At 36.6% G+C, this 11,506-nt stretch overlaps 2 protein-coding genes across 3 annotated transcripts; both read left to right on the top strand.

Moving 5' to 3' along the window:
• The first annotated feature begins 4,020 nt into the window (after positions 1-4,020).
• On the top strand, positions 4,021-8,353 carry LOC135675911 (uncharacterized). 2 transcript variants are annotated; one of them, XR_010514051.1, is made up of 5 exons: positions 4,021-4,240; positions 5,144-5,300; positions 6,030-6,080; positions 7,330-7,480; positions 7,987-8,233. XR_010514051.1 is itself a non-coding variant. In XM_065186553.1 (5 exons), exons 1-5 carry the CDS (start codon positions 4,095-4,097, stop codon positions 8,101-8,103), a joined length of 564 nt encoding a protein of 187 aa, XP_065042625.1. In that variant the 5' UTR covers positions 4,023-4,094; the 3' UTR covers positions 8,104-8,353. The 2 variants fall into 2 exon arrangements, 1 of the variants encoding a protein (XP_065042625.1); XM_065186553.1 differs by having other exon boundaries at positions 4,023-4,240; positions 7,330-7,422; positions 7,987-8,353.
• A 653-nt stretch (positions 8,354-9,006) lies between these two features.
• LOC135675910 (uncharacterized) lies at positions 9,007-11,182 on the top strand. Its single transcript, XM_065186552.1, has 3 exons — positions 9,007-9,136; positions 9,766-9,854; positions 10,863-11,182. Exons 1-3 carry the CDS (start codon positions 9,107-9,109, stop codon positions 11,017-11,019), a joined length of 276 nt encoding a protein of 91 aa, XP_065042624.1. The 5' UTR covers positions 9,007-9,106; the 3' UTR covers positions 11,020-11,182.
• Positions 11,183-11,506: the final 324 nt, after the last annotated feature.

The raw sequence follows: 11,506 nt of genomic DNA, 5'->3' as shown, positions 1-11,506 counted from the left end.
GTTCTTTGCTTTCCCATCAGTATGGCGAAAAAGAAATAATTTTAGATATAAATGTGATCTGATTGTATGATTCTATTATCAATGATAAAGATCTTTATCCATTAGATGTATTTTATTAAACAAATTTAAGACAGAGAATTTATTTTTAAAAAAGATAAATATGGAATATGAATTTTCATCAGTTAGACTAGTCTAAAATATAAAATAATTTTACTATTTATATGCTTGTAATTTACCTCAGTAATCATCTTATTTGAAAGTTATCATTTTGAAGGTTAAGCTAATTAATATTTATAAAGCTTTATATTAAAATAAATATTAAAGATTAAGATGAGATTTGATCATATGATGTTGTTATTAACCATCCATTTTTTTTGTTTTACTTTTTTTTATTGTAATTTAGCTTATTAATCATCTTTTACCCACTAGCTTGATCTCATCTATAAGTTACTGTTCTCAAATCAAGACAGTGTTGCAATTGATGGACTGCAAAGTTTGTCTGAATTTGTTGTTATATGTCAGAATCAAAGTAGGGCTTAGTTTCTTTTAATGCTTTTGTTATGACCAATAGAAAGAAAGTCCCATCAATTGTAGATATGATTTGCTAAAAGGCAATTCTGCACCATCATCTACCAATTTAAATTGCATTCCAATAAATGAATGGTTACATGACATCTGTATAATAATAGTGCTTGAGAAACAGCACTGTTGACTGATGTTGAGATAGCACTGCCCTGCTGAGTTGTAGAATAGCAGTCAAAAAACTTCTTCTCTCAAAGTGACAGAACCAAATACCAGAGGATAAGAGTGTCATCCCAAAGACAAACCATCATCCAGTGCTGCACAATAGACCTAAAAAGGAGGAGCCAAGTCAAAAAGTACAGGGCTGCCCATCTTCCTTTATCCTGTATCTATGTGATTGCAATGCAATAAAAGAGTAGTTTAGTCAGCTTGAAGAATGGGGGATGATGACAATGAGCCACTCTTTCAAACAGCTGCCATGAGATGGCAGATTTGTAGGAATCATGGATGCCACTCCTCCCAAACAGCTGCCTTGAGATGGCAGATTGGAAGGCATCATGCACTCAGTTCTCCTACTCTCCTTTCTGCTGCAAAGGCCCATGCAAACAGTAGGAGCAGATGGTTGGATGTGTTTGGAGTCATGTGAGGTGAGGATTTGGAGGGAAGTCCTCCACCAGGAAGAATGATTGAAAGAGGACAGCAGCGAAGAGTTCTTTTTTCTTTATCTTTTACCTTTTCCTTTGGTTCTTCCAGACATGATTAAGATGGTAGGCTTTGGTTTGGAGGCTTGTGAGGTGAGTCTGAGAAGAATGATTGAAGAGAAGACATGGGTTTTATTTGATTTGTTAGTCCTCTTGTTCTTTGACCAGTGGTTGAGCATCCAAATGTCTCAATCCAATGAGATAATTCATCTCATGATGTGTGTTTTGATCAAATAAAGCATGAAAAATTGCAATGGAATAAATAATATTAAAAGCACTCTTCATAACTTTTCTATTGACAGACTTTCTGCTGCATGAACAGTGTCTGCAGTAAAATATAACTGTCTTTTTCCACCAGCAAATGAAAAATAAAGATACTTAGGAACACTATTCAAAAGCTACTAAGAAAACTGCAAATGGCCAAACTCACATGGCCTGTAGAAAGGAAGAAATGTTCTTTAGCTTGACAGCCATCTCAGCAGCTGATGCAAACAACTCCATCACATGCAGTAGCTTCACCACATCTGCTGCCCATTTTGTGAGGGTATTGAGCTGGCAGGAGACGAGGAAGAAGACTTCCTCTAGCACAACATGCAGACACTCTGACATGCACCATTCAGACAAAAATTCTCTTTGTTTTCATGTGATCCATTGGATAGAACTTGAATAAGGAGAGCCTACACCTAGCTCCAATCGAAGGACCATGCTCAAAAGAAATAGGGTTTCTGCACCATGAAGAATCATGGTGGGACTGTCTGCTTACATTTTAATGTCTGAAACAAGATGGGAAGGACTGTGGTCCTACATGAATGATCAATTGGTGGATTGATAAGAGTGCCAAAAAAATCCAGGCATGAATGGATCGGGTCCTCTTCAGATCCTGACAAGATTATCATAAACCAGGATGAGCTAGTTCATGTACCAAGATTGAAGCTACAAGGAAGATGGTGGCAAATCTTGAGATCAGGAAACTTACATGGTTGACTGGTAACTGTAAAACTCAGACAGGGGATGTTCTTGTCAGCAAAGATTGCTGGTTGACATGAGATGAGAAACTGATAGGTGGCCTTTGCGAAAGGTCAAGGGAATGAATTGACTATTTGTTGGTGGACTGTGGTGACATCAAATTTGGGGGGGGGGGGGGGGGGCGGTGACATATGAAGTGCTACATTCATCACAAAACAGTATGAAGAGTCTGCAACCTGTTTGGCTGTCATCAGCCACTGATTTGAGTTGTTCCATAAGATCAGCTCATTTGAATTCTTCTGCTTAGACATGATCTAAGGAAAACCTGATACTTGTTCCATCTCAGTGAAGCAACAGAATGCATCAATAATTTACATCAAGGGATGATAATAGGAGGATAGTTAGTCGGCTTTAGTCTTGTAAGCCTTCTTTTCTACAATACAAGATTATCGTAGTAAGACTCGGACTTGATACTTCGGATACATAAGCTATTTGATTTCCTAGTATGAAGAATAAAGAGAGTGAGAAATTTTTTTTTAAAGATAATTATTGAGTAATCATCTATTTATAGTCGAGGGTCCCTAACCGTTTACGATTAGAGGATATTTTCTAAATTATTCTTTATCTAAAAATAGTTTCATGTGACAATTCAATAGATTCATGCCCCGTGTCGAGTTTCTACGGGATGGATAATTTTAACCTTATCGTTTATAATGGTATTGATGTTTAGCAAAAACTATAAAATTTTCTAGTTAGGCAAAATTGATGTAACTGAAAATTATATTTATGTATCTGATCTGATTGATCAAAATTAGCTTGTTGACAGTGAATGAAGGTCCTAAATACTTCAGCATTGCTCTGCTTTGTCACCATGGCAGAATTCTGAGCTTTTCCTTCCCTGTAAAAGGAACAGCAAGCAAGATAAAGATGTGAAGGATTCCTCTAAGACAGATATTTCATGAAGTGAATTGTTAAGTTCCATCTGCAGCCACCATATAGAAACTATTATGTTCTGCTAAGGCAGTAATTATATTGCATATGCAAAGGTCTTAACACCTCCAATCCATGGCCACTATGAACTCCACTGACTTCTCCACAGGTGGGCATAGCTTTCTCCATCAACCTCACAGAGGAATGAAGCTTCTTCACATGTAGGAGGACAGCAAAAGTGGATGATTGATTCAAAGAAAGAGAGACCCAAAACAAAATTGGGTCAAGATCCATGTTGTTGCTGCACTACACAGTGAAACCCCTTTGAAACCCAAACAAATACAACTGGAATCAATCAATGAAAGGCTTAAAGGTATGCATAGAACACCAAAGAGCAAATACTGGAATCATCCAAAACTATTACTTGCCTAATATATATATATATTTTTTTCCTAAGAGAAATGGAAGCATTTTTACACACTTTCATTGAATTAATTAGTCCTATTACTGCATCATTAGTTTTTTGAATCAAATATATGAACTATTGAATGCTTTTAGAATCACATATTGGCAAATAAACAAAACAAAATCAAATCAAATCATTATATCCAAACAGCACCCATGAGACAACCCACATGGGCTCTAATTGCATGCAAAGATGAACAGAGGTGACAACCATAAGATCCCAATAATGATTAAAGAAGAACAATAAAATACTTCCTACACATATTTCTCTATAACCCGAATCGTCTACCTCTCTTTTCGTTCGCGGCAGAGGTGGCACTCGATTGGGATCAAGTGGGGCCCTATTTTTTAAATCAATCACAGAAAAGGTATGTCTAAGAGTATGAATGAGATTGTGGTTCGTACCTCTCCATGTCCAGACTTGAACGAAACCATTTCCATGGCGGCATAGTCCTGGAGGCGTGCTTCCCTCCCCCCCCCCTCTCTCTTTCGCCCTGCCATGCCTCAGCCATGAGAGAGATGGGCGAATTGGGGAGCTCTTCTTCGCCGTTGCCCTCGTCCTCGATCGCGCACTCCTCCGTCTTCCACAGTTACCCGCTGATCTCGGCCGTCCTGGCCTTCGCCATCGCTCAATCAATCAAGTTCTTCACCACCTGGTAAGCCTGCATCTCCAGTTGCCTTGTTCACTCTGGGGTTGAGATCTCTGTTCATCCATCGAGAATTGAGACTTCCGTCGAGTTATTTGGAGTTTTTTTTTTTTTCGCTTTTGTGAGCGTTCTTGTTTCCTTGATCTGGAAATCCTGCATGTTCCGTTCAAGAAATCTTGGATCTTGACCGTTCTTGGTTTGGGATTTGGGGGTCTCATACTCTGGTGTTGTAGTAGGGGAAAAAGAAGTGCTTTTCCGGATTTTGTTTCCTTGATCTGGAAATCCTGCACCCTTGTTCAAGAAATCTTGGATCTTGAAAAGAAAAGGATCTCCAGGAGCACTCTGACGATGATTATTATTGTATCTAATAGTCTTTCCTTGATCCTGAATGATTCGATGCATGAGGGTCCCGCTAATGTGAAGTGTAGCGAGTGTTAATATGCGCAGCCATATCAAACTTGCTATTTTTAATCATTATTAGAGATGGATAATTCACCAAAGAATTTTCCTTATAAGGTTGCAATTGTGATTCCCTAGAGTAAGGTATCACATTTTCAAACTATTTATCGCGAACACACTATATAATTTTAGATTTTAAATTTAGCTGCCCAAAAAATTCAATACTTTCTTTTGTGTACAAAATGTACTCTTTCCATGCTAATGCTTAAATATAATTTTTTTTTCCTTTTCATGCACCTAAGATTTTGTTGCATATGTATTCTAAAACAATAGGGTCATTCAGGTATATTTATATGACCACTTTGAGTTGCTAATGTGCCATCATTGATATTGGTTTATATTTTAACCGCATATGAGATTTTTGTTGTCAATTTGTATGAACTTGTAAAATTAGATCATGAGATAGTGAAGCCTTTTTGTCCAAAGAGTTAATAGTTTTTGGTAGATTTACAGGTACAAGGAAAGACACTGGGATGCCAAGCAGCTTATTGGATCTGGTGGGATGCCATCATCCCATTCAGCCACAGTGACTGCACTAGCACTAGCTATTGGAATTCAAGATGGGTTGGACAGTTCTGCTTTTGCTACAGCGGCGATATTAGCATTTGTGGTAAGGCCGACTTATGTTTCTTACAGTTTTCATTATGAAAATTGTTATGTTGCTTCTCTGTTAGATTCATTGTAAAAATGAATTAAAATTTCTACAAAGCTCATATATATTTAGAATATGTTAAGCTTCTTTGTTGTTGTATCCATATGCGAGTTGACAATGTGTATAGGGCCATGTATTTCTTCTATATCTTAAATCCATACAATTTTGTTGATCTTTTATCACTATGCAATTTTATGTGACACCATCTTTAGTTGATTCTGGAACCATGTTGGGTGTCTTCGGGAAACATCATTCTGTTGCTTGAAGGCATTAAAATATGGCATTTTAGGGGCTTAGATATTGGTTGTGCAAGCCTAAACAAGAGGTAGTGAATAACAAGATATCGATATTGGAATTTAAACCAACTAAAGATAACGGAAAATAAAAATTATACTTTGATGTATTGTTCACCATAACTCTTATTATGCTTTGATAACAGAAGTAGTCAGCTACCTTCCTCTTCACCATCTCATAAATTGTACCCCTAGGATTTGTTTGATTTAGTTGATAAAATTATCATGAACTTTGGTGAAGTTTTTTTATTCAGAGACTTATTTGTCAAGTCCAGGGATTCAATTAAACAGCTAGGTGACACACTTTATAATTGATTAAAAGCAGTGTTTTTTGCTTGTCCTGCAGCTTGATTTTACTTGGTTATGAGATTTTGGGTGTTCCACTATTTTGCAGGTGATGTGTGATGCTTTTGGTGTTCGACTGCATGCTGGAAAGCAGGCAGAGGTATATTGTAATATCATAACTTTAAAAAAATTTCTTCAGTAATTTCTTGCTGCTACACAAGTGTTAGAGACAATATGGTCTCAAAGGTGTAATTCTTTGCATGCTGGGTTATGTGACATCAACTTATGTGTGAATTTGTGAACACATAGTACACTCCTATACAGAACAAGAAAGAGATCTTTGTATCAGGCGCCAAGCTAGGCCAGTGGCCGTTTAAGTTTAAAGTATATCACATTAGCCAAGATACTGTTTCATATAAACATAAGAGTGACTATATAGGTGATTGTTTGTTGATTTTCTGTAAATATAAATGTACAAGTCGTTGTGATGTTTTATGTGGCGATTTCAGATACTGTGCATATCCTAATCAAGCTTGAGAACATGAATGATGGTCCTGGTTTCCTTATAGAGAAGCAGCAGGCTGGATACTTTTAAGTTGAATTCTTAAGTAGATGATTGAATAAATGGATGAAGAAAATATTTTTTAAAAGATGTTAAATCTTTGAACATACATCTAAGTAGCATGTGTTTGAAGGTGCTGGATAACCTAGCTGGTAATTACTTTGACAGTCATCGCAAGTTGCTACTTAGTAGCATGTGTATCAATGGGTACTACTTAAATCCACGACAAAAATTAGTAATTGAAAGTTCATGGTCTCATAGTCATTATCTGATACATAAATGTTCATATCTGGTCAAATATTCATCTTACCATCAAGCCATATATGAACTTCCAGAAGAGTGTCCGTAGTCATAGTCTTCCAAGCTACATTCATTAATTGTGTTGATAAAAAAGTGTCATACATGTCAAATCCCATGAAAAGAATTTTCTGCATGGACTGAGGCAGGTGTGCACATTAGTTTTCTATGCTTGGGTCAAGCTACTTATGTCAATTGACTGCTGACTTTTTTTGGATTCAGCCCACTAACTAGGTAATTTTGGTTTTACTGATCTTTATTCAATCATGTCACAAGAGGAATGACTGATTAGTTATCAGACTTGATGTATTGTTCCTGAAACTTGAGAACTCAACGATGGTCCTTGTATCTTATTGAGCTATGTTTTGTGAAACTTTATTACAACCAGCTTCCTTTTAGACCATCACCCATTCCTAACTTGCTATCTTATAAGTGATGCATTTATGAGACGATACCTGAAATAGGCTGATGGGTTCTATGGTATGATAGGTTGTTTTATAATTCAAACACTTCATTTCATTAATAGCATTTATTTCTTCTGATATGCCAGGTGTTAAATCAAATTATGTATGAACTTCCAGAAGAGCATCCTCTGTCTGTTACTAGACCACTACATGAACTTCTTGGCCATACTCCTATTCAGGTTTGATACGATGCTGTAATCTTGTAAAGGGTAGTGGTAACTACCATGATGCAACCTGGTACATCTTGTTCTCTTGCATATGCATATGTGCACATCTCTATAAATCCAAATAAAAAAAAAAACATGTAAGCCGCCATTTCGTATCTGAGAATTTTCTGGCCACCATAATTCCCACCTATGATCATGAAAAGTAGTTCATATTGGTGTTCTACTTTAAACGTATGCGGGGATGAATTGTTTCCTATTCTTAACAAAGGATCATTAATGCCCTACTGTTTGTATAAGTACCTATAGATTCTTCATATCGATAGTGTCAGGACAACGAACTTCATCATTAGTACCTTAATTTAAACCAAAAATTGGATGGTTAGACTGATTTCTTTCCTTTGATCTTAGTGCTGAGTTGGGACAATTGGGCCAGCTTAACGGCAAAGTCCTGGTAGTAGTTTAACCATTAGATATAGTAATCCTAGCTAAACTCTCAACCATGCTTGTGCATGAAAGATACCTTGGGTTATTATGTTCAACATCCTGTCTCCTAATCTTTCTCTTACATTTTCTTAGGTCATCGCTGGTGCTGCCCTGGGGTCTGTGGTAGCTATCGCGGCTCAATTAATCAACAGATTTGCTGGTGGTGCATGGCAATCAGAAATCGTAAACAAATTGATCGACGACAACTGACATCATCAAGCTGTGCTTTCTGATCATTATAGGAATGGAGAGAAGCATCATTGGCTAATCATATATGGGCATTTAACCCACAGTTAGTATAATGATTGATGTGTGCGTGGTATTTCCACAAGACATGGATAAAATTCCATTCTTGCTGTGATGTATACAAGTTCGATCATTGTGTATGACCATTCTACTGTGCATTGTATCAATATAGACCTGTTTGATAAAAAATGTAATATTGGTGGACATTCTTTTCTTTTTCTACCCTCTGGTGATCGATGAATGCATTCTTAAACGCACCTAAACTACGTTTTAATTCATCATTGCAGATGCTTTGACTTCTAAGTAAATTTTTGTTGTTCTTCTTCTTTTCCAGATTGTTAGAAAACAAACAAATATTCTTAAAAATCTCTGCTTTGATAGGTGACATTAACAAATTCCACAAAGACTTGGCAATGTTCTAAATGATGCCATTCGATTCGATTTCCGTGTTTGAGTAGGAAAGGAAAGAAAGATCAAGAAAAGGACTTCTTCTCTTTCAAGAATTCTGGTATGATTGGGATTCTTTTTCTTCTGTTTCTTGAAATGTTGATCTAATCATCTAAAAACCTATGACTTTATTATTATTATTTTTCTGAAATTTGAGATAAAAAATTATCTTGGATGAATCACGAGATCGGCACAGCCACCTAACATGCATTATCAAGTCCAAAGCCGCGTTTTTTCCCGCCGCTCCTAGAAACTTGGAATCCACAAGATTCGGGAGATCGCAAGATTGATCACGTCTGCTAGAGTTGACCAAAATCTAATCGCGAGATTACACGCCACTTCTCTTGACCACGTGTCAATGTCGGTTGACCGCTACTATATATAGAGAAAGAGAGGACTTTACGGGACATCGTTTCTTGCCCGTCTCTTCCTCTGTCCCACCCTCCGAAATATTGGAGAGAAAGCTTCTTTGCCTTTCCTCTGCCCTTCGCCGACCTCTCTCCTTTCCGGCAGCTCTCCGATGGTTTCCTCCAGATGGGTGAGGCCTGAGGTAATGCTACTCTATCCTCCTCTTTCCATTCTTCTCGTATGAGATGGTCCTGATAAAGTTAGATTTCTTTGTCGAATCTTCATTTCTGTATCCTCTTTCAATACTTCACTAATGTTAGATTTCATCGTAATCTCTAACTTCTATTCTTCTTTTCTACTTTTCATGTTTTTAAATCTGTGTTCGTTGTTAATCTTTGAATCTTTTATGCCATAGTTGCGATTGTGCAATAGGTTTCCTGTTAAAGTAACATTACTATCCACAGATCTCTTTTCCATTGTGGTAGAAGGAATTCACACTGACGATTTATTTATAGTTCGGATGTGATTTGAATAGTTGGGACAAAAGATTTCAACGACGATAAAAGATCCCCAAATAATTAGGACTTACGGCTTTGTTATTGTTATTGTTATTGTTATATGTCTTTGTTCTTCTTGTTAATATATTATGTTTCTTTTGGTATTTGAAGACTATTAACTGTTGATAATAATAATTCCAAAAATTGGTATCATTAAAAGGGTTTATATACGACCTTTGAGTTAAATTCTATATGGGTTTAAATGCTACAAATTGCTTTGTATTGATACATTATCATTCATATTCATAGATCGATTCTTTAACAATGTGTGCAGGTTTTTCCTCTCTTTGCGGCTGTCGGCACAGCTGTTGGCATCTGTGGCATGCAGCTGATACGGAACATCTGCATCAACCCTGAAGTGAGGTATGCAAGTCTTCCTTTGTCAATATGTTGCTCCAAAATATTTAATTTGCTGCTATGCATGGTATTCAACAATAGAAGCAAATTATGTGAATTGAGAGTTTGACATGAAGAATTTAATTATGGTACTTTTATGTTAATTGTGCCGATAATTTGGTTCTTACTAGAACCTGATGCATCTGAAAAATGTGGAGAAAGAAACTTACTTGTGCTAGATACATTTAAGCACAAAAAGAAATTTGGGAGCCTACTCAATATTGGTGCAAACTCATTATTTTTGTTTGGTGCTGCCGTAAGTCTTCAATGAATAATAAAAAAAGATTTTATGGCCAGCTTGAATTTTTTTTTTTTTGCTGACAAGAGGAATCACCATATTACCTGTTACTTTCAGCTAATTAATTTGTAGTCGAGAAAGATCATGCAGGGTTTTTATGAGATGCAAAAGAGTTCTAATTAATATTCAAAATTGGCAAATGATTTGAACTTCTCAATCGCCGTCTGGATTAGAATCTTGTCTTTAGTCAAACACCAATTCTTGATCTGTTTGCATGTAATGTTGGAGTAGAATATAGCTGATGAAGTGTAGATGAAAGTCAACAGTTGAACATATAACATTACTTGCACTAATCGCTTGAAGTAAAATAAGTTATTTAACAGACCCTGTTATGTGTTTATTTGTTCTCCATATTGCTCCTTGTAATGTCCTATCGAAGCAAATGGTGACAACAAATTTCTATTTAGTACATACATCTGTTTTCCTACATCACTTTTAATCGATGAGATTTCTCTTCGAAGATACTTTCTTCAATATCAGTGAGAACTTTTCACAGGCAACTCTAGTGAGGCTAGCTTTGTGCTATTCCTTTGATCTCACGGTTGTGTAATCTTTTATTGCTTCCCCTATTTTTTTTGTGTCAGTAACTTGACCTGCAAGTCACCACAACATCTACTTATCCAGGTGAAACAAATCCTTCAGAGGTTGCACTAACTCTAATTTGAATCTTTTGACAGGGTCACAAAGGAAAACAGAGCCGCAGGTGTGCTTGATAACTTTCAAGAGGGAGAGAAATATGCAGAGCATGGCCTCCGAAAGTTTGTGCGCAACAAATCCCCCCAGATCATGCCATCTCTGAACAATTACTTTTCAGATCCTATTTCGGATGAGTAGTGGCTACTATCCCAATTTCTGATACATAATTTCCTTCTTATCCCATGTGATTTTTGATATTGGAGGAACTTATTTACGTTGATACCGTAAGTGAGCATTTCATGTTTTAGTCATGAACAATCTAATCTCATTTCATGAATAAATTCCTTAATGACTGGTTTAATTTTTGAATCACTTGGTGCTGTGCATCCATTTTCTCATGCATTATACTACTGTATGACTTCAAACTTTAGAATTCCATCCTCACATGATCTTCCAAGATCTGTGATGCTGCATAAATTTGGAAAGCCTGGCGAACTGGCTTTGAGCTAGAAAGAGATCATAGTATAATTTATTTATACTTTGAAACTCCAAGTGATCAAGTGTAATCTCCATTGATGAACTTGGATTTTGGTACCTGAAGTGTAATCTCCATCCATATGCAGTGAGTAGGTAAAAAAGTGAGATGGAAGAGGTGTAGAGAGAGAATCTAATTCTGTGTTGAAAG

The sequence above is a fragment of the Musa acuminata genome, chromosome BXJ1-6, assembly GCF_036884655.1.
Source record: "Musa acuminata AAA Group cultivar baxijiao chromosome BXJ1-6, Cavendish_Baxijiao_AAA, whole genome shotgun sequence".
In the NCBI taxonomy this organism is placed as follows: domain Eukaryota; kingdom Viridiplantae; phylum Streptophyta; class Magnoliopsida; order Zingiberales; family Musaceae; genus Musa; species Musa acuminata.
This window is presented reverse-complemented; position numbering and strand designations above follow the sequence as displayed.

Coding starts and splice junctions, on each gene's coding strand:
- LOC135675911 (XM_065186553.1), top strand. CDS start 4,095: ATGAGAGAGATGGGCGAATTGGGGAGCTCTTCTTCGCCGTTGCCCTCG. Junction 4,241..5,143: donor ATCAAGTTCTTCACCACCTG/GTAAGCCTGCAT, acceptor GTAGATTTACAG/GTACAAGGAAAGACACTGGG. Junction 7,423..7,986: donor TTGGCCATACTCCTATTCAG/GTTTGATACGAT, acceptor ACATTTTCTTAG/GTCATCGCTGGTGCTGCCCT.
- LOC135675910 (XM_065186552.1), top strand. CDS start 9,107: ATGGTTTCCTCCAGATGGGTGAGGCCTGAG. Junction 9,137..9,765: donor CCAGATGGGTGAGGCCTGAG/GTAATGCTACTC, acceptor CAATGTGTGCAG/GTTTTTCCTCTCTTTGCGGC. Junction 9,855..10,862: donor TGCATCAACCCTGAAGTGAG/GTATGCAAGTCT, acceptor ATCTTTTGACAG/GGTCACAAAGGAAAACAGAG.